This window comes from Salmo trutta, chromosome 28, assembly GCF_901001165.1.
Source record: "Salmo trutta chromosome 28, fSalTru1.1, whole genome shotgun sequence".
Classification (NCBI taxonomy): domain Eukaryota; kingdom Metazoa; phylum Chordata; class Actinopteri; order Salmoniformes; family Salmonidae; genus Salmo; species Salmo trutta.
In genome coordinates, this window is record NC_042984.1 from 8,985,757 (window position 1) to 9,009,195 (window position 23,439).

The following is a 23,439-nucleotide window of genomic DNA, read 5'->3' on the forward strand; positions in this document are numbered from 1 at the left end:
CAGTGACATTCCTTAGCTACTACGTCATCAATTAACACCCTAAACTGCCCGAGCGGCACCAGAACATCTAATTGTAATGAGTTCTGCAAATTTTTCCAGCAGTGAGGTGCATTAAAACTAAATGTTGATTTACCTAATATGTTGGAGACCTGAGGAACCTCAAGAGATAACCAACCCTGTGAACGGGTTTGGTAACTGATGGTTTTATACTTCAGCAACGAAGGTAAGTAAGTTGGAAGCTTGTGTAGTAGAGCTTTGTAAACAAAAAGGGAATAGTGAAGTGATCTACGGGACTTTAATGAGGAACAGCCAAACTTTGATACAGGATGCAGTGATGAATATTAAAACTGTCAACAGTGATAAAGCGAAGGAAGCCATGCTATTTAGGGAGAGGCAAGATGTCCTCCACGCATTTCCAATAATATACACAGCAGCTGTACTTTTATCCAATTCTTCACTAACAAAATGTACCCCCATTACATTCATTTACTATGTACCACTATAGTCTCATATTTCCATTGTCTTATTTCTGATAGCGCAACTGTTGACCGATTTATTGGTGATGAGGTAATGAAGTCACACAGCTAAATATTTTTTCGCAAACTAGTCTGACCACATCTTCATTGCCAGCAATAGTCCGTTCTGTCAGCTTCTCCTGAAGCACACAGATCTCTTGGTCTTTTTTCAAATATTTTTTCTTCAAACACAGGTGAGTGATTTCTGTATATTCTGCTCCTGTAAAAAGAGGGGTTACAATACTTCAACTACAGTCACTACCAACCTCCAATATGGTTTCCACCTCACTGAGCCAACCATAGTGCTAACAACCATCAGATCCTTCTAGATCTACTAGGGGCCATTTAAAGTGTCTACAGGGAGGTTTTCAGACTGGGCCACACCAATCGGTATAAAATGATGAACCTTCTCATGTAGTAGGGTCATGTACCATGGTACCTTCCACCCTGTGTCCTCAGCCATGGTGGTACTGAGAGGCTGCTGCCTACATACAGACTTGAAATCATTGGCCACTTTAATAAATTGATCATTAGTCACTTTAATAATGCCACTTTAATAATGTTTACATATCTTGCATTACTCATCTCATTTGTATGTACTGTATTTTATACCATCTATTGCATCTTGCCTATGCCACTCTGTCATTGCTCATTCATATATTTATATGTATTTATTCATATTCCATTCCTTTACTTAGTTTTGTGTGTATTAGGTAGTTGTTGCGGAATTGTTAGATTACATGTTAGATATTGCTGCACTGTCGGAACTAGAAGCACAAGCATTTCGCTACACTCGCAATAACATCTGCTAACCATGTGTATGTGACCAATAACATTTGATTTGATTTACTGGTGAAGTTGGGCTTGTTCTGATGTCCCTCTCTGGCTGCTCCGGGGTCCAAGCAGACTAAGCTGGTCATTTCCCTTTCTGCCATTAGCCATTAACCTGCAGGCTTCAGAGAAAAACATTCCCAGCTGAGAAGCATAACACAATTATATGTGTAAATGCAATCTAAGGTCTTTGAGTACAGATTCATCCATTCAAAAAGTTAGTAACATAAGTAGGCCTGTCAACCTACAACAGAGGGAGGGTGCAGATTTAGGGAAGACTTTAGGATGCACTGCTGATGCTCATGGACACTTCTGATTGTCCTCATTCAAAGGCAGATGGGTCTCTCTCTGACCTTTGACTGGATTTCTTGAAATTGACAGTGTCAGATCAGTCTGTCAAAAGAAAGTGATTGTAGTATGTTCACCTGGTAAACTCTTTGATCACTCCACTGGGCAGAGATGTCAGATTAACATTCAGTTTTGATTGATATTTCATTGAGTTGCCAACCAACATAATTTTAATGTGAATTGGGTTAAAGCTGCAATATGTAACTTTCTGGATGACCCGACCATATTCACATAGTACTATGAGTTATGGATCTGTCATTCTAATTGAAAGCAAGTCTAAGAAGCAGTAGATGTGTACTATTTGTGCTATTTCTATGCTTCCCGTTCTTAAATTTCCTTTATGCGTCTTTAACTTTCTGTTTTGTACACCAGCTTCAAACAGCTGAAAATACAATACTTTTGGTTAATGAAAATATATTTCAAAGCGGTTTAGATGGTACAATGATTCACTACGTTATACATGGCTTGTTGTGTCACATATGCTGAAATTAAGCGAACTATTATAATTTAAGCAACCAGGAAATTGCAAAGTGATTTCTGCATATTGCACATTTAAAAGTTGTATAAAGAGATGGTCTACGTTCATGACGGGAAAATCCAATTTGTTTTCCATGTATACTGAACAAAAATATAAACGCAACATGTAAAGTGTTGGTCCCATGTTTCATGAGCTGAAATAAAAGATTCCAGAAATGTTCCATATGCACAAAAGCTTATTTATCTCAAATGTTGTCCACAAATCTGTTTAGATCCCTGTTAGTGAGTATTACTCCTTTGCCAAGACAATCCATCCACCTGACAGCTGTGGCATATCAAGAAGCTGATAAACAGCATGATCATTACATGGGTGCATCTTGTGCTGGGGACAATAAAAGGCGACTCTAAAATGTGCAGTTTAGCTACAGGAATGTCCGCCAGAACGGTTGCCAGATCATTGAATATTAATTTCTCTACCATAAGCCACCTCCAACACCATTTTAAAGAATTTGTACATCCAACACGCCTCACAACCGCAGACCACGTGTAACCACGCCAGTCCAGGACCTCCACATCCGGCGGAGGAGTATTTCTGTCTGGAATAAAGACATTTTATGGGGAAAAACTAATTCTGATTGTGTCGGCCTGGCTCCCAAGTGGGTGGGCCTATGCCCTCCCAGGCCCACCCATGGCTGCGCCCCTGCCCAGTCATGTGAAATCCATAGATTAGGGCCTAATTAATTTATTGACTTATTTCCTTACATGAACTGTAACTCAGTAAAACCTTTGAAATTGTTGCATGTTGCGTATATTTTACATTTGACATTTTAGTCATTTAGCAGACGCTCTTAACCAGAGCGACTTACAGTAGTGAATACGTACATTTCATTTTCATTTCATGCATTTTTTCATTAAAAAAAAATATATTTGCACTGGCCCACCTGTGGGAAAAGAACCCACAACCCTGGCGTTGCACACACCAGCTGGCGTTGCAAACACCATGCTCTACCAACTGAGCCACAGGGAAGGCATATATTCTTGTTAAGTTTATTTCCAAGCTCCATTTCTTGTGATCTTTACTAGTCACACATGCATAGACCAGAGAGAGAGAGAGGGAATTCTTTATTTTCACTTTCAGGAACTTGCTGACAACATGATTTATGGTCTAATTAAACCAACACAATCACAAATAATTGTATTATTTCAGCCTGCCAGGCAGCTCTAGAAACATGTCGCCGAATGCTGAAGCGCGTAACAAACATCTGTCCTCGGTTGCAACACTCACTACCGAGTTCCAAACTGCCTCTGGAAGCAACTTCAGGACAAGAGCTGTTCATCGGGAGTTTCATGAAATGGGTTTCCAAGGCCGAGCAGTCGCACAAGCCTCAGATCACCATGTGCAATGCCGAGCATCGCCATTGAACTCCTGAGCAGTGGAAACGCGTTCTCTGGAGTGATGAATCACACTTAACCATCTGGCTGTCCGACGGACGAATCTGGGTTTGGCGGATGCCAGGAGAACGCTACCTGCCCCAATGCATAGTGCCAACTGTAAAGTTGGGTGGACGATGAATAATGGTCTGGGGCTGTTTTCATGGTTCGGGCTAGGCCGAAATCTTAACGCTACAGCATACAATGACATTCTAGACAATTCTGTGCTTCCAACTTTGTGGCAAGTTTGGGGAAGACCCTTTCCTCTTTCAGCATGACAATGCCCCCGTGCACAAAGCGAAGTCCTTACAGAAATGGTTTGTCGAGATCGGTGTGGTATAACTTGACTGGCCTGCACAGAGCCCATCCAACACCTTTGGGATGACTGGAACGTTGACTGCGAGCCAAGCCCAATCGCCCAACATCAGTGCCCGAACTCACTAATGCTCTTGTGGCTAAATGGAAGAAAGTCCCCGCAGCAATGTTCCAACATCTAGTGGAAAGCCTTCCCAGAAGAGTGGAGGCTGTTGTAGCAGCAAAGGGGGAACCAACTCCAAATGAATGCCCTTGATTTTTGAATTAGGTGTTCCACGAGCTGGTGTCCACATACTTTTGGTCATGTAGTGTATGAGTCATGTCACCAAATAATTGATTAAAATACACTGTTTTGCAATGAAGGTCTACAGTAGCCTCAACAGCACTCTCTGGGGTAGCACCATGGTGTAGCCGGAGGACAGCTAGTTTCCGTCCTCCTCTGGGTACATTGACTTCAATACAAAACCTAGGAGGCTAATGGTTCTCACCCCCTTCCATAGACTTACACAGTAATTATGACAACTTCCAGAGGACGTCCTCCAATCTATCAGAGCTCTTGCAGCATGAACTGACATGTTGTCCACCCAATCAAAGGATCAGAGAATGAATCTAGTACTGAAAGCATAAGCTACAGCTAGCTAGCACTGCAGTGCCTAAAATGTGGTGAGAGGTAAAACAAAGGTAATGTGGTTCGGTAAGAAGAATGCTCAATCCCCCCTATCTGAGATACATATGGCAACCCTCAAACTCCACATTCAACACCCGTTCTGCCAGTCACATTCTGTTAAAGTTCCCTAAAGCACACACATCACTGGGTCTTTCCTCTTTTCAGTTCGCTGCATCTAGTGACTGGAACGAGCTGCAAAAAACACTCAAGCTGGACAGTTTTATCTCAATCTCTACATTCAAAGACACACTGACACTTGAGGCTGCTTCGCATGATGTATTGTTGTCTTGACCTTTATTCACTTTGTGCTGTTGTCTGTGCCCAACAATGTTTGTACCATGTTTGTGCTGCTACCATGTTGTTCTGCAGCCATGCTGTGTTGTTGTCTTAGGGCCCTCTTTATGTAGTGTTATCTCTCTTGTCGTGATGTGTGTTTTGTCCTAAATCTTTTTTTTTTTTTTTTAAACAGCCCACCGTACGCCACGCACAAGGCTTTTTCCTCTTGGTAGGCCATCATTGTAAATAAGAATTTGTTCATAATTTACTTGCCTAGTTACATAAAGGTTAAATAATTAAAAATGACAACAAATTGATACAAAGACAGACATTAGTTTAAAAGTTTTGAACAAATACATTTCTTCAAAAATGAAGAGAGAGGTAGCTATATTTTGTTGTATTTTTTTTCACTTACTTTGCTAGTGAATGCAGCTAGCTAGTTTAGCCTCCTCAAACACCCGGCTCAAAGAGAGAGGGATGCTTCGTTAGCTAGCTTGCTAATGGCTATCGAACATTGGTACTCTTCCAAGTTAGGCTAAGCTTTTGGTTTTATTAATTTATTGCCACCAGGGCCTGCCGGTGTAACTGCTAAACTTCAGTTCCAAGATGGCGTAGCAGTAGGACGTCTGATTGTCTTGTCGTGTCCCATGTATATATATATTTTTTCGTATATATTTCGTATATATTTTTTCAATTTTTTTTATCTCAATTTCCATCTACGGACTGAACATACTCTCCTGCAACCCGCCTCACCCAATGTGGTTCGGATCTGCTATTTTTTTACACTTTAGAACCGGAACCCCCATCAGAAGCTAGCCAGATAACTAGCTACTAGCTAGTAGTCAGTTAGCCACTGCTAGCGGTCATCACCGTTAACTCGGACATCAGCCAGCCTCAGCCCGGTCAATTCCTGCCAGTCTGCACAGCACAATATCAACCCAGATAATATCGGACTGCTTTTTCTCTACCTCATCTCCGGATTCCTACCACAAGCTCTGAACCTTTACACCGGATCATCGCAGCTAGCCAGGTGCTATCCGAGTTGCTACTCCTGGCTAACGTCTCTGTCCCGAAGCAAGCACCAGTGAGCCTGGAGCTAGCCTCGAACTAGGCCCGTCTCCCGGCTAGCTGAAGAGGTCCATCAGCCAATTCTTGGGCTACAATACCTATTTTGCCAATTGGCCTGGACCCTTTTACTGCCGACACGGAGCCCCGCCGATCCATCACGACTGGTCTGCTGACGTAACCGTCCGAGGGGGTTTCAACAGGCTCTTCCGTTGCGACATCCCCCGAAGGCCCATCTGCTAGCCCCGGCCTGCTAGCTGTCTGAATCGCCGTGTCTCCAGCTTGCCTAGCTACTCACTGGACCCTATGATCACTTGGCTATACAAGACTCTCCTTAATGTCAAAATGCCTTGTCTATTGCTGTTTTGGTTAGTGATTATTGTCTTATTTCACTGTAGAGCCTCTAGCCCTGCTCAATATGCCTTAGCTAGCCCTTTTGTTCCACCCGCAACACATGCAGTGACCTCACCTGGCTTAAATGGTGCCTCTCGAGACAAAACCTCTCATCGCCACTCAATGCCTAGGTTTATCTCCACTGTATTCACATCCTACCATACCCTTGCCTGTACATTATGCCTTGAATCTATTCTTCCGCGCCCAGAAATCAGCTCCTTTTACTCTCTGTTCCGAACGCACTACACAACCAGTTCTTATAGCCTTTAGCTGTACCCTTATCCTACCCCTCCTCTGTTCCTCTGGTGATGTAGAGGTTAACCCAGGCCCTGCAGCCCATAGCTCCACTCCCATTCCCCAGGCGCTCTCATTTGTTGACTTCTGTAACCGTAAAAGCCTTGGTTTCATGCATGTTAACATTAGAAGCCTCCTCCCTAAGTTTGTTTTATTCACTGCTTAAGCACACTCCGCCAACCCGGATGTCCTAGCCGTGTCTGAATCCTGGCTTAGGAAGGCTACCAAAAATCCTGCAATTTCCATCCCTAACTATAACATTTCCCGACAAGATAGAAATGCCAAAGGGGGCAGAGTTGCAATCGACTGCAGAGATAGCCTGCAGAGTTTTGTCATACTATCCAGGTCTGTGCCCAAACAATTCGAATTTCTACTTATAAAAATCCACCTTTCCCGAAACAAGGCTCTCACAGTTGCAGCTTGTTATAGACCCCCTTCAGCCCCCAGCTGTGCCCTGGACACCATATGTGAATTGATTGCCCCCCATCTACCTTCAGAGTTCGTACTGTTAGGTGACCTAAACTGGGACATGCTTCACACCCCGGCCGTCCTACAATCTAAGCTAGATGTCTTCAATCTCACACAAATTATCAAGGAACCTCCCAGGTACAACCCTAAATCCGTAACCATGGGCACCCTCTTAGATATCATTCTGACCAACTTGCCCTCTAAATACACCTCTGCAGTCTTTAACCAGGATCTCAGCGATCACTGCCTCATTGCCTGCGTGAGTAATGGGTCGGCGGTCAAACGACCACCCCTCATCACTGTCAAACGCTCCCTAAAACACTTCAGCGAGCAGGCCTTTCTAATCGACCTGGCCCGAGTATCCTGGAAGGATATTGACCTCATCCCGTCAGTAGAGGATGCCTGGTTGCTCTTTAAAAGTGCTTTCTTCACCATCTAAAATAAGCATGCCCCGTTCAAAAAAATGTAGAACTAAGAACATATATAGCCCTTGGTTCACCCCAGACTTGACTGCCCTTGACCAGCAAAAAAACATCCTGTGACGTTCTGCATTAGCATCGAATAGCCCCCGCGATATGCAACTTTTCAGGGAAGTCAGGAACCAACATACTCAGTTAGGAAAGCTAAGGCTAGCTTTTTCAAACAGAAATTTGCATCCTGCAGCACAAATCCAGACAGCTGATGTTTTGAAAGAGCTGCAAAATCTGAATCGCTACTAATCAGCTGGGCTAGACAATCTGGACCCTCTCTTTCAAAAATTATCTGCCAAAATTGTTGCAACCCCTATTACTAGCCTATTCAACCTCTATTTTGTATTGTCTGAGATCCCCAAATATTGGAAAGCTGCCACGGTCATCCCCCTCTTCAAAGGGGAGACACTCTAGACCCAAACTGTTATAGACCTATATCCATCCTGGGTTCAATTCTCAGGCCGACTCTTTTCTCTGTATATATCAATGATGTCACTCTTGCTGCTGGTAATAACTCTGATCCACCTCTACGCAGACGACACCATTCTGTATACATCTGGCCCTTCTTTGGACACCGTGCTAACAAACCTCCAAACGAGATTCAATGCCACACAACACTCCTTCCGAGGCCTCCAACTGCTTTTAAATGCTAGTTAAACTAAGTGTATGCTCTTCAACCGATCGCTGCCCGCACCCTCCCGCCCGACTAGCATCACTACTCTGGACGGTTCTGACTAGAATATGTGGACAACTACAAATACCTAGGTGTCTGGTTAGACTGTAAACTCTCCTTCCAGACTCACATTAAGCATCTCCAATCCAAAACTAAATCTAGAATCGGCTTCCTATTTCGCAACAAAGCATCCTTCACTCATGCTGCCAAACATACCTTCGTAAAACTGACTATCCTACCGATCCTTAACTTCAGCGATGTAATTTACAAAATAGCCTCCAACACTCTACTCAGCAAACTGGATGTATTCTATCACAGTGCCATCCGTTTTGTCACCAAAGCCCCATATACTTCCCACCACTGCAACCTGTTTGCGCTCATTGGCTGACCCTCGCTTCATGCTCGTCGCCAAACCCACTGGCTCCAGGTCATCTATAAGTCTATGCTAGGTAAAGCCCCGCCTTACCTCAGCTCACTGGTCACCATAGCAACACCCACCCGTAGCACGCACTCCAGCAGGTATATTTCACTGGTAATCCCCAAAGCCAATACTTCCTTTGGCCACCTTTCCTTCCAGTTCTCTGCTGCCAATGACTGGAACGAATTGCAAAAATCACTGAAGCTGGAGTCATATCTCCCTCTAACTTTAAGCATCAGCTGTCAGAGCAGTTTACCGATCACTGTACCTGTACACAGCCCATCTGTAAATAGCACATCCAACTACCTCATCCACATTTTGTTATTTATCCTCTTTCTCTTTTGCACTCCAGTATCTCTACCTGCACATCATCATCTGCACATCTATCACAGTGTTAATGTTAAATTGTAATTATTTCGCCTCTATGGCCTATTTATTGCCTTACCTCTCTACTCTTCAGCATTTGCACACACTGTACATATATTTTTCTATTGTGTTATTGACTATACGTTTGTTTGTGTAACTCTGTGTTGTTTTAGTCGCACTGCTTTGCTTTATCTTGGCCAGGTCACAGTTGTAAATGAGTACTTGTTCTCAACTGGCCTACGTGGTAAAAAACTAAAAAGGTGAAATAAAATGTAAATTAAAAAAATAAAAACTGGTTGATAGTAAACCTGCTACAAACGCATATAACTATGTTGACTATGACGTTAGCTAATATGATGACAACGATGTAGGCTGTGTGTAGCGGTTATAGTAGGAAGGTTTGGCTTGGAAAAGTTTTTTTTTCACCTGGTCACAGACAGCTGTTGAAGTCCACAAACAAAGGGAAAAGGTGAGAGGAGAGCACGTAGATGTGAGAAAGAATTATACACCAAGCAAAGTGATCATGCTGTTTATATGGGGCTGCTTTGAAAGTGAACTGTGTTTGCGGGTGATCAGGGGTGTATTCATTCTGCTGACTCTGAAGAAAAACGTTTCTTAGAAGCAAACGGAACGGGGATAAACATTCTTGAACTTGTCCAATAGAAACTCTTGTTTGCAGCTGTTTGGACTATTGATTACACCCAAGATCAGCTAGATGCAGGCAAGAGTGTGCAAGGTGGTATTGAATGTGTCATTGCCTGTCACCTTGATTTCTCGACTTGTTCACCTACTTTGTAAAATTTTAATCGTAGGCTAGGTTGTAGCAATCTCATGATGGGTATAGGGAAAATTTGAGTATTATGTAGTAGCCTAAACCTAGCCTAGCCTGTTACATTGAGCTGGGTGAATGGAATATGAATGACAGTCATGAATATGCTGTAATATAAATAAGGCCATGCTCATTAAAATAAATCGCCCTCCCTAATCTTATACGGCACTGACCACCACTGCCTTCCATCCTTCCTTGAGGTATAAATGACAGGTGAAACCCATGTGGAGACAATTCACCTGTCCAATCAGTGAGTTTCCAAGGAAGGATGCACTTTTTAAAGGAATGTCAACATAATCCTTCTCATTTGGAATCTCTAAAGAAATGAATAATTGTTTTGGAATTTAGTCAATAATACACGTCTGAAATATCAGGAGGTTCATTATACAGATTAACTAAACAGACCCTTGCAGTTTTCACATTTTGCTTCAATGAATTTGCTTCATTCAATAGCATTTTTACAATGTAGCTAACATCATTGGGACACTCGTACATAAGAACATAAAGAAAGTTAGATGGTTTAATTGTATTCATTTTATTGCAGATCCTCTACTTATTAATCCCAAGAGAGGGACGTTAGTCACCAGCAATACACTTACAGCAACAATAGACTGAGCACTGATGGCTGGTGAAACAAGCATAACCCATGACTTACAGAGAAGCAAATGGATTCAATAGAATAGACTGTTAACCCATGGAATCAAAAACATCAACACATGATCAATAATGGCATGGAATAATGTGCAAAGTATAAAACAATATCTACAAAATACATATAAAAAGCAAAGAAACTGTACAAACAAGGTGAAAAATCTGTCGATGGCTGACCCTGTAAAACAACACATTTCACCGCACGTATCCTGGTGTATGTGACAATAAAATATTTTGGGAGGATTGTAAGAACAGAACAGTATACAAAACATTTGCATGAAATAGTTGGCCCATTGGTATTCATCATGGGTCACACTGGACATAGCCTACTACACTGCACCATTGCCGTGTAGTAGGTCTGTGGAATTATACAAATTCATGGTTACACAACAAGTGGAGTCCATTTTTCCAAACCAGTGTCCAGGCCATCTCATTCAGATGTCCTTTGCACAGTTTGTGTCAACAGAATCTATAGTACATCACTAGAAGCACAAGTTCCATAAGGTCCATGGATAGGTTGTGGGATCATCTGTAGATTTCCTCAGTTCAATGGCAATTGATCCAAGTTGTCACTGAATCTTGCACCACCATCCAAAGACCAGGTGCAGTGTCTTTCAAAAGTTTGGACATCTACACAGTCAAGGGTTATTCTTTATTTGAACTATTTTCTACATTGTAGAATAATAGCGAAGACATCAACACTATGAAATGACACATATGGAATCATGTAGTAACCAAAAAAAGTGTTAAACAAATCAAAATAGCAAGTTGAGATTATTCAAAGTAGCCACCCTTTGCCTTGACAGCTTTGCACACTCTTGGCATTCTCTCAACCAGCTTCAATTGGAATGCTTTTCCAACAGTCTTGAAGCAGTTCCCACATATGCTGAGCACTTATTGGCTGCTTTTCCTTCACTCTGCGGTCCAACTCATCCCAAACCATCTCAATTCGGTTGAGGTCGGGTGATTGTGGAGGCCAGGTCATCTGATGCAGCACTCCATCACTCTCCTTCTTGGTCAAATATCCCTTACACAGCCTGGAGGTGTGTTGGGTCATTGTCCTGTTGAAAAACAAATTATAGTCCTACTAAGTGCAAACCAGATGGGATAGCGTATCGCAGCAGAATTCTGTGGTAGCCATGCTGGTTGTGTGCCTTGAGTTCTAAATAAATCAGACAGTGTAATCAGCAAAGCACCCCCTCACCTCCTCCATGCTTCACGGTGGGAACCACACATGCAGAGATCATCCGTTCACCGCGTCTCACAAAGAGGTTGGAACCAAAAATCTAATTTGGACTAATCAGACCAAAGGACAGATTTCCACCGGTCGAATGCCCATTGCTCGTGTTTCTTGGTCCAAGCAAGTCTCTTTTTCTTATTGGTGTCCTTTTAGTAGTGGTTTATTTGCAGCAATTTGACCATGAAAGCCTGATTCACGCAGTCTCCTCTGAACAGTTGATGTTGAGATGTGTCTGTTTCTTGAACACTGTGAAGCATTTATTTGGGCTTCAATTTCTGAGGCTGGTAACTCTAATGAACTTATCCTCTGCAGCAGAGGTAACTCTGGGTCTTCCATTCCTGTGGCGGTCCTCATGAGAGCCAGTTTCATCATAGCGCTTGATGGTTTTTGTGACTGCACTTGAAACTTTTCCAGATTGACTGACCTTCATGTCTTAATGTCATTTTTCTTTGCTTATTTGAGCTGTTCTTGCCATAATATGGACTTTGTGTTTTTTCAGATAGGGCTATCTTCTGTATACCACCCCTACCACAACACAACTGATTGGCTCAAACGCATTAAGGAAATAAATTGAAAAGCATTCCATCAAATCAATGTAAATTGTCCGATGGCGATTTTATGAATTGTTCAGCAGTCTTATGGCTTGGGGCTGGTTGAGAGAATGCCAAGAGTGTGCAAAGCTGTCAACAACGCAAAGGATTGCTACTTTGAAGAATCTCAAATATAAAATTGATTTTGATTTGTTTAACACTTTTTTGCTTTACTACATGATTGCATACAGTGGGGCAAAAAAGTATTTAGTCAGCCACCAATTGTGCAAGTTCTCCCACTTAAAAAGATGAGAGAGGCCTGTAATTTTCATCATAGGTACACTTCAACTATGACAGACAAAATGAGAAAAAAACCCCAGAAAATCACATTGTAGGATTTTTTATGAATTTATTTGCAAATTATGGTGGAAAATAAGTATTTGGTCAATAACAAAAGTTTATCGCAATACTTTGTTATATACCCTTTGTTGGCAATGACACAGGTCAAACGTTTTCTGTAAGTCTTCACAAGGTTTTCACACACTGTTGCTGGTATTTTGGCCCATTCCTCCATGCAAATCTCCTCTAGAGCAGTGATGTTTTGGGGCTGTCGCTGGGCAACATGGACTTTCAACACCCTCCAAAGATTTTCTATGGGGTTGAGATCTGGAGACTGGCTGGGCCACTCCTCCAGGACCTTGAAATGCTTCTTACGAAGCCACTCCTTCGTTGCCCGGGCAGTGTGTTTGGGATCATTGTCATGCTGAAAGACCCAGCCACGTTTCATCTTCAATGCCCTTGCTGATGGAAGGAGGTTTTCACTCAAAATCTCATGATACATGGCCCCATTCATTCTTTCCTTTACACGGATCAGTCGTCCTGGTCCCTTTGCAGAAAAACAGCCCCAAAGCATGATGTTTCCACCCCCATGCTTCACAGTAGGTATGGTGTTCTTTGGATGCAACTCAGCATTCTTTGTCCTCCAAACACGACGAGTTGAGGTTTTACCAAAAAGTTATATTTTGGTTTCATCTGACCATATGACATTCTCCCAATCCTCTTCTGGATCATCCAAATGCTCTCTAGCAAATTTCAGACGGGCCTGGACATGTACTGGCTTAAGCAGGGGGACACGTCTGGCACTGCAGGATTTGAGTCCCTGGCGGCGTAGTGTGTTACTGATGGTAGGCTTTGTTACTTTGGTCCCAGCTCTCTGCAGGTCATTCACTAGGTCCCCCCGTGTGGTTCTGGGATTTTTGCTCAACGTTCTTGTGATAATTTTGACCCCACGGGGTGAGATCTTGCGTGGAGCCCCACATCGAGGGTGATCATCAGTGGTCTTATATGTCTTCCATTTCCTAATAATTGCTCCCACAGTTGATTTCTTCAAACCAAGCTGCTTACCTATTGCAGATTCAGTCTTCCCAGCCTGGTGCAGGTCTACAATTTTGTTTCTGGTGTCCTTTGACAGGTCTTTGGTCTTGGCCATAGTGGAGTTTGGAGTGTGACTGTTTGAGGTTGTGGACAGGTGTCTTTTATACTGATAACAAGTTCAAACAGGTGCCATTAATACAGGTAACGAGTGGAGGACAGAGGAGCCTCTTAAAGAAGAAGTTACAGCTCTGTGAGAGCCAGAAATCTTGCTTGTTTGTAGGTGACCAAATACTTATTTTCCACCATAATTTGCAAATAAATTCATAAAAAATCCTACAATCTGATTTTCTGGATATTTTTTTCTCATTTTGTCTGTCATAGTTGATGTGTACCTATGATGAAAATTACAGGGCTCTCTCATCTTTTTAAGTGGGAGAACTTGCACAATTGGTGGCTGACTAAATACTGTTTTGCCCCACTGTATGTGTTATTTCATAGTTTTGATGTCTTCACTATTATTGTACAATGTAGAACATAGTAAAAATAAAGAAAAACCCTGGAATGAGTAGGTAGCGCCGTTATTGTGTATTTTATCTGAATCCTCGTGTTACTATTTGTATTTATTTTTTAACTGTATCGTTTGGAAGGGCTCGTTAGCAAGCATTACACCCGTTGTGTTCGCCGCATGTGACAAATAACATTTGATTTGATTTAGCGCTATTTGATATTTCTCACTTAAACAATAAATGTACAATTCCCCCAAAATAATCTCACGTGTTATAGGATCTTTGGTGTTTTCTTCTTCTTTTCATAATAGCTGCCATCGTCACGGCTGCTATCACAGCGAGTACCACCACCACACCAAATATTAATGTAGCTATAGGTGAGGTTTGTAGTCCACATTCAGAGTCGGACCAATGAGTTCCAGGTTTAATTTGCTGAAGCTTCAAGGTATCACATCTATAATAAGAGAAATAGACCACTGATAATCAAGAATTTGGTCATCCAACATTCAGTTTCACATTTCTATGTTAATATTGTAGTGTTTAGCTTATATTTTGAGGGAAATAACCATTATACATGAGCCACACTTACTGTGTGTGTGTCTGGCAGGATGTAAATGATCCATTTGAATAGGTATCACCAGTACAGTCAGAACACACAGTATCTGTAGATGTTGTTCCTGCACCAACACAGGTGAAACTCATTAAGGATCCTAACTTGAGATGTGCTTAACTCATGATTGCATAAATCATGTACTGATGTCAATGGAAGATTTGCATGAAGACATACCTGTGTGGTTGATGTATTGACCAGGTTTACAGCTGCTGTGTCTCTGGGCTGCTCTACAACCATCCTTAGTTGGGTCTAGACAGTAGAACCCCTCCAGTGTCCCACAGACAGTGTCTGATGAAGGTCTACATGACTGCTTTACCATCAAACCCAAACCTATAGAGAAAACATGGCATGTATTATCTGATGCAGATACAACTGACACATCCTCATAGCATAACAACATAGACTAACATATCAGTGTTTGTGTCTGGGTTTCAGTACAGACACACAGGACCACTCTTACCTGGATAACAGTTGGTACACACTTTGCATTTTATGAGACCATTGGGCTCATCAAGGAATGTAGAATCAACACAGGGCACACAGCTGGTACTGGCGAATTCAGTACAATGCTTATATACACGATTTCCTGGGGAAGAGAGAATGACAATGTCATGTTTTTCTGTTAGTGTTGATGATGTATTAACGTCTGGTGATTCATATGATGTAGAGAGGGTCCTTACCTGGTAAACACATGGGACAACATTCATCCCCTATTCTGTACTCAGCTCTACCACATGCAATACAGCATCCAATGCTTACAAGCACCAATATAATAGGTATCTGGAAGTAGAGAACAGAATTCTAACCCAAATATTCACATTTCAAATGAAATTATTGTGATTATATGGGACGATTTCAAATAGGCATTTGTGAGTGTGGTGGCGCCCCCTGGTGTGTTTTAATTTTGTCTTTAAAGGTGTGACACCAGACCCTAAACCTAGGTCAGCGTTTCCCTAACTCGGTCCTGGGGACCCCAAGGGGTGAAAGTTTTGGTTGTCTCCCTAGCACTACACAGCTGACTCAAATAATCAGTGCTTCATGATGAGTTCATTATCTGAATCAGCTGTTTAGTGCTAGGGCAAAAACGTATTGTGCACCCCTTAGGGTCCCCAGGACCGAGTTTGGGAAACGCTGACCTAGTGAAAATGTACATCTCTCCACCACGTTTTTTTTACGAGGTTTCAGTAAAATGGACAGAACTAGTAGGATAATAATAACAACTCTGATTTATATTTCGTAGATGAAATATTTACATTGAGAACTGTTTTTTTTGAACATGCCACGCCACAACATGTGCAAATCAGAAATATTTCACTTACAGTCCATATCAAGGTTTCAAACTGTGCCATGGTTCCTCAATCCTCTCCAACTCACTGGAAGACCCACACACTGGATTTGTTCTTAGGAGTTTTGATGTATCGAGATGAACTGACCTGTAGAGTTAATGTATTTTAATACATGTAAATATAATCTTTTCAGTTTGTAAATCATGAGATCTTTCTGAATTGAATCAGTCAAAAAAACAACGGTAATAAGATAGTTAACTGAATGAAACAGGTAAATAGTTATTAGAGAATCCTGCCATCTTGGCCACTCGATACAGCTACGACCGGAAGTGATTTTGTAGCAGGTTAGGAGAGCATTTTCGCTAACCCGAAACCCTAACCCTTTTCCTAACCTTAACCTAACTCTCCTAACCTGCTGCGTAAGATCTTCTAACGGTCCGTGCAATCCAGGATCCTTGAGACGTCCCTACCCCATTGTTCTGGGGCATTTGACTTGCTTTCTTTCCTCAACTTGATAATGGATCTGAGTAGCAGCATCGTTATCTGGTTCACTGTCTGCTAGGTCTAGCATCATCCTAGTTGGGAATAAATAAATAAATAGACTTAGACAATTATAGGGAACACACATTATGAACTAATTTGCAGTTAAGTGTGTATGTAGACATAATTAGGATTATTGTGTCATGTCATAAGTGTTCCCGCTACCCTAGTGTTAATTACTATTACATATGGAAAAAATACTGAATAGGTTACCATTGGCTCATAATGCCTTATAAAAGCCTAACTATTTATTTAGTAAATTAGTGCCTGGCTGTCATCAAATCAAAGTGTATTGGTCACATGCCCAGAATACAGGATGTAAACTTTGCAGTAAACAGGCTATCCTCAACAGCGCAATACACATGTACTGTACAACAAAATCCAGCCAAGTACTAAATTAAATTAAAAAATTTTTTTTAAAGAAGTTGTATATATTCCTAGTACTTTTACAATAGGAATATGCTGGGATCTGCAATAAAGTAAATAGTAGCAACAGCAGTATTGACCGTGTGTCAGTGTGAATTTTTTTAATTATACAGACACATGAGATATTTGAATAGAATACATATTGCCTACCATTTGTATTTTATAGTTATGCTTTTGTCTATTCAAATCTGGTCACTAACATAGGCCTATGACATTGCACCAAATTCTTGTCTCAAAAACATCTAATCTTTGCTTCAGAAGAAGGTTAGTGTTTTTTGTCATGAATGTTGTTCTGGAGGCAGCTCTGCAGAGTGGTCCCTAGTTGGCACAGCCACAAAGTCAGAAAATATCATTTTAAACCTATCCTTAACCACACTGCTAACCATAATGCCTAACTCTAACCTTAAATTAAGCCCAAAAAGCTCCTTTTTGTTTAAATTCATTTTTTACAAAATAGCCAATTTTGACTTTGCAGCTAGCCTATTTTAAGGGGGAAATGCTCAATTTTGCCTCCAGGACAAGACTCATGATCCTCTATTTAGGCAGCGCACGTGGCAATAGGCCTAGCTGATTAATGAGTTTCGGCTGTCAGTGAAAAGCATCTAAAATGTGTGAAGATAATGTGTCTAGAGTATAATTTAAATGTTATGACAAGAAGGGGAGGGGTGTGTGGAGAAGATATGGACGTCTTTCTGCAGAATGCACTCACTCAGCTCTCCAGAATGTGCTCCACTGTCTCCTGACAATTCCTGAACATTCATTGTGTCATTGTGTGAATTGTTTGTCCTTTGATTGTTTATTTGAATCAATTATCCATTACATATGTAACCAGTAGGCCTAGTAAATGCCCATCCCCCTCATTTTGTTACATTAATTACTGTTAATGCATGCATTACAGTCATTTACCGTTCTCATTCTGAGTGGAAACGTTGTTTGCAGAGTTCACAACCTGCTACACTTGTGAGAAACATTGTTTTGGTTTATTTCATGACCATCATTTAGGAGTATGGTCAATTTTTTTTTTATTGTCTTTTGTTTGGAGTGCTTCATGTGAGCATGTGTGGTTTCTCTGTCCTGATAATGTTGAGGGAGCGTGTGCACATGAGCACGCCAGCCTCCTGAGTTGATACAATGTTGCACTTCACTAGAGATAGCTCAAGTCAAGACCGATAGAAAGGGAGGCAGACCAGCTGAGTAGAGATTCATGCGATTGAAAGAACCAGAATTTTCATCAGGATATTTTCTACTGTTTTTATTTGTTGGCCTTAGGCCTAGGTATTTTACAGTTAACGATGGAAGTTATATGCCTAATGCTGCATTGGCCTACAGGCTCTCTCTGAGTTCCATGCGTTAATGTCTTTAGCTACCAATGGATCGTGGTGTATCAATGTCCAGTTCTAAATTGGTTTAGGACCTATTTAACTGGTCTAAAGTTGTTTGTCACCCTTGGTGAACATAACTCAGAGAAAATACATATCACATCTGGCATTCCACAAGATTCGATTTTGGGTCCGGTACCGTTCAGTTTAAGTCGGAAGTTTTCATACACTTAGGTTGAAGTCATTAAAACTACTTTTTCAACCACTCCACAAATGTCTTGTCAAACACAAACTATAGTTTTGGCAAGTCGGTTAGGACATCTACTTTGTGCATGACACAAGTTATTTTTCCAACAATTGTTTACAGACAGATTATTTCACTTATAATTAACTCTATCACAATTCCAGTGGGTCAGAAGTTTACATACACTAAGTTGACTGTGCCTTTAAACAGCTTGGAAAATTCCAGAAAATGATGTCATGGCTTTAGAAGCTTCTGATAGGCTAATTGACATAATTTGAGTCAATTGGCAGTGTACCTGTGGATGTATTTCAAGGCCTACCTTCAAACTCACTGCCTCTTTCCTTGACATCATGGGAAAATCAAATGAAAACAGCCAAGACCTCAGAAAAAAAATTGTTGACCTCCACAAGTCTGGTTCATCCTTGGGAGCAATTTCCAAACGTCTGAAGGCACCACGTTCATCTGTACAAACAATAGCACGCAAGTATAAACACCATGGGACCACGCAGCCGTCATACCACTCAGGAAGGAGGCACATTCTGTCTCCTAGAGATGAACGTACTTTGGTGCGAAAAGTGCAAATCAATCCCAGAACAACAGTAAAGGACCTTGTGAAGCTGCTGGAGGAAACAGGTACAAAAGTATCTATATCCACAGTAAAACGAGTCCTATATCGACATAACCTGAAAGGCCGCTCAGCAAGGAAGAAGCCACTGCTCCAAAACAGACCATAAAAAAGCCAGACTATGGTTTGCAACTGCACATGAGGACAAAGATCGTACTTTTTGGAGAAATGTCCTCTGGTCTGATGAACCAAAAATGGAACTGTTTGGCCATAATGACCATCATTATGTTTGGAGGAAAAAGGGGGAGGCTTGCAAGCCGAAAGCACCATCCCAACCGTGAAGCACGGGGGTGGCAGCATCATGTTGCGGAGGTGGCTTTGCTGCAGGAGGGACTGGTGCACTTCACAAAATAAATGGCATCATGAGGCAGGAAAATTATGTGGATGTATTAAAGCAACATCTTAAGACATCAGTCAGGAAGTTAAAGCTTGGTCGCAAATGGGTCTTTCAAATGGACAATGACCCCAAGCATACTTCCAAAGTTGTGGCAAAATGTGTTAAGGACAACAAAGTCAAGGTATTGGCGTGGCCATCACAAAGACCTGACCACAAACCTATAGAAAATTTGTAGGCAGAACTGAAAAAAGCGTGTGCAAGCAAGGAGGCCTACAAACCTGACCCAGTTGCACCAGCTCTGTCAGGAGGAATGGGCCAAAATTCACCCAATTTATTGTGGGAAGCTTGTGGAAGGCTACCCGAAACATTTGACCCAAGTTAAACAATTTCAAGGCAATGCTACCAAATACTAATTGAGTGTATGTAAACTTCTGACCCACCGGGAATGTGATGAAAGAAATAAAAACTGAAATAAATAATTCTCTCTACTATTATTCTGACATTTCACATTCTTAAAATAAAGCGGTGATCCTAACTGACCTAAAACAGGGACATTTTACTAGGATTAAATGTCAGGAATTGTGAAAAACTGAGTTTAAATCTATTTGGCTAAGGTGTATGTAAACTTCCGACTTCAACTGTATATATATATGTTACCCCTTGGCAGTGTTATCTTAAAGCCTAGTATTGATCTTCATTACTATGCAGACGATACACAAATTTACATTTCTGTGTCACCTGAGGATTTTAGCTCAAAATACTTGGATGGCTCACAACTTCCTCCAGCTAAATCAACACAAGACCAACCTACTTATTGTTGGAGCCAAAGCAGAGAGAGAATCTGGCTGCACATTTTTAAGTCACGGGCAACAAAGATAAAATACCAGGAAAAAAACCTAGGTGTCATTTTAGATTCTTAACTTATTTACGAATCACACATTAGGAATGTGACCAAAATAGCTTTTTACCACCTTAGGAACATTGCCAAAACGCGGGTCGTTTCGATTGAGTTCAGGAGTGAACTTTCAAAGCAGAAGGCAGTTGAGTCACCAAGAGGTAGAACAGACATTGTAAACAAAAGGGAGACAACAGCCTTGTCGTAAAATTACAAATACAGTCATTCATCAACATTAAAATGACATCACATGTTAAGTGCAGTAGCAGAAAACATAATAAGTAGGCTATTTTTATATACATAAATAATCCATATCTTACCCTGCCTTGGTTAGCATTTGGACTATTTTACTTTCACTTTCCAAATGACAAAATAAGGCATCAACGATGCTGAAGCCATGAAACTCCTGTCAATTTAGTGAAAGCCTATGTTCTATCAGTGGGTAAAATAAAACATTTCCTCCCATGTAACGTGTTAGTAGTCTGCCTGTGAAAATCAGGAAATCGTGTAAGGCTTCACAGCTATATCATTATTGTCACTGGAGATACAGGATTACACACATTTCATAACGCTTTCAAATCAATGACCTACACCCCAGACCGCCAAATCAGCCAGTCGATGGTCTTCCTCATCTGGAACACATCCATCCGTTTATATCGGCATGACGAAGTATAGCTTTAGTTTAGATGTGCTCAATCTAAACAGAGTACTAAATGATTAACCTCCAATTCTCCTTCAAGTACCATGTAGCAATGCGTTGAGTCTGTAGGATAACCGAACACGCTTCGAGCTAAAATGGGATTTAAATACCAAAAAGGTGTAATATATTATCTCCTGGAACACATCCAAGTCCTGTGAATACATCTTTATATTCACTCAAAATGTCAGTGTCTGTCCTTTGTTCAAGCTGGAATATTCTCGGTATTAAACCCATTTGCAGACAAGCTGATCTTCCAAGTATTGCATCTTGTTCCATCACTTGACATTCCAGGTCAAACACTTTCTCTTTGTATTGGCTGTTGTTTTCTTGCCTTTTTGCTCTATCTGGTGGGCAGAAAACGTCACTAGTTTGCGGTTGGATTTTTGCATGGAATCGCCACTCACTTTCACCTTCAGCGTTTTCAAGTCTCTCCCGGACAAAACTTTACATTCAGCTCCTGTATCCAGCTTAACAGTACATGTGTTGTTGTCTATTTCCAGTGTTTCTGAGTAATCTGCCTCGCACTTGGTCATTTGTGATTTCACACACAATTCCGTCCCGTATCAGTGACTCGGTAAATTGTTGAAACTCAAGTCATTTTTTAGATCAGTCGCATAAGCATCAAGTGACTTTGTTTGTCCTTGCACTGTCGTAAAAAAGATATCGGACTTACCTGAGGCGGTTTTTCTTGGCTCATAGTACGTCCGTCAAAATCGAAAGTATTGAATACCTTGCTTCCATCATCTCCGGCAACGTGCAGGAATGTGGCACATTTCACTTTTTTCGGATTTCTCGGAGATGCCACTGGCGATGATATATAGTAAAGGTTGAATTTCTGGATCCACACTAGATTTCCCTCTAGGTTCTGAGTAGTTGGTGGTCTCATTTGTTCCATGTTTCAGAATGTTGCGCTTTCCTTGTATAACTGTTTAACTTCTGACACCATGTAATATATTAGCACACTGAGGCAGGGATTCGGATGCTCAGAACAACGTTTATCAGATGTCATGGGTTAAGGTCAAGGGCAGACGATCACATGTAGTAATTAGTAACAGCGCCACCCCACACGCACTCCAGGTAAGTATAGGAACATACATAACAAAAGGTTATCAAAAGGGATGTTTATTCAGAGTGGATATTAGTCCCATTGTGAATCCATATTAAATGTATGTTTTCTTAAAATAACATTAAGCCTGCAATTTAATTTGATGAATTCGTTTCTGTAATCCCCACTGTTTTCATGTAAATGTAACTACTTTTATTGCATTTTTTTTTTAAATACAAACAATAATGCCGCAATGAAGCAGTAAGGCATACACATTAAGGGCTCTTCTTAGCATGATGCAGAGCATGTTCATTCTCATTCAATCTGATTGTGTCCCTCAAACGCCATTGTTTAGATTTACATAAAATAACATAAAAATATAGGACAAAACACACATCACAACAAGAAAGACACTACATCAAATCAAATCAAATGTATTTATAAAGCCCTTCTTACATCAGCTAATATCTCAAAGTGCTGTACAGAAACCCAGCCTAAAACCCCAAACAGCAAGCAATGCAGGTGTAGAAGCACAGTGGCTAGGAAAAACTCCCTAGAAAGGCCAAAACCTAGGAAGAAACCTAGAGAGGAACCAGGCTATGAGGGGTGGCCAGTCCTCTTCTGGCTGTGCCAGGTGGAGATTATAACAGAGATTATATACATAAAGACATAAGACAACATAGCATGGCAGCAACACATGAAAACACAACATGGCAGCAACACATGAAAACACAACATGGCAGCAGCACAACATGGTACAAACATTATTGGGCACAGACAACAGCACAAAGGGCAAGAAGGTAGAGACGACAATACATCACGCGAAGCAGCCACAACTCAACCTTTCTTGTGGGAACCCCACTTTGAATCCAGTTTATAAACTGTGACATACATTTTTCATTTCACATTCAAATCACTCTTAGTTAGTAGTTTGTTTTACTGTCCAAAATGACAAGGAATCCAGTCAATAGTAAGAGAGAGAAGGTCCATTTGCCTTCAATTGAGAACAGTCAGAAGTGTCCATCATGTGCCAGAGCAACAGCAGAGCATCCCAACGTCATCCCTAAATCTGCCCCCTCCCTCCAGTCTAAGATGACGGCCTTCTCATGTTGCCTGCTTATTGAATGGATGATAATGCATGTAAACCCTTCCAATTTCCATTAATAAAATCATATGCCCATAGGTAATAACACATCTAAACAAAACATTGAAATAAACATTTGTTTAGTGTTGGAGAGGTAAAACAAACAGCTTGTGTAAAAATAAAACTAT

General features: G+C 41.2%; 1 protein-coding gene across 2 annotated transcripts; it reads right to left on the reverse strand.

The window, feature by feature from the left end:
• Positions 1 to 14,215: 14,215 nt before the first annotated feature.
• LOC115165389 (tumor necrosis factor receptor superfamily member 14-like) lies at positions 14,216 to 22,081 on the reverse strand. Of its 2 annotated transcripts, none has more exons than XM_029718484.1 (7): positions 21,796 to 22,081; positions 16,070 to 16,183; positions 15,431 to 15,530; positions 15,211 to 15,336; positions 14,925 to 15,080; positions 14,727 to 14,814; positions 14,216 to 14,591 (listed from the first exon to the last, which is right to left on the reverse strand). In XM_029718484.1, exons 2-7 carry the CDS (start codon positions 16,097 to 16,099, stop codon positions 14,402 to 14,404), a joined length of 690 nt encoding a protein of 229 aa, XP_029574344.1. In that variant the 5' UTR covers positions 16,100 to 16,183; positions 21,796 to 22,081; the 3' UTR covers positions 14,216 to 14,401. The 2 variants fall into 2 exon arrangements, with proteins under 2 accessions (XP_029574344.1, XP_029574343.1); XM_029718483.1 differs by having other exon boundaries at positions 20,743 to 22,081.
• Between the last annotated feature and the right edge of the window lie 1,358 nt (positions 22,082 to 23,439).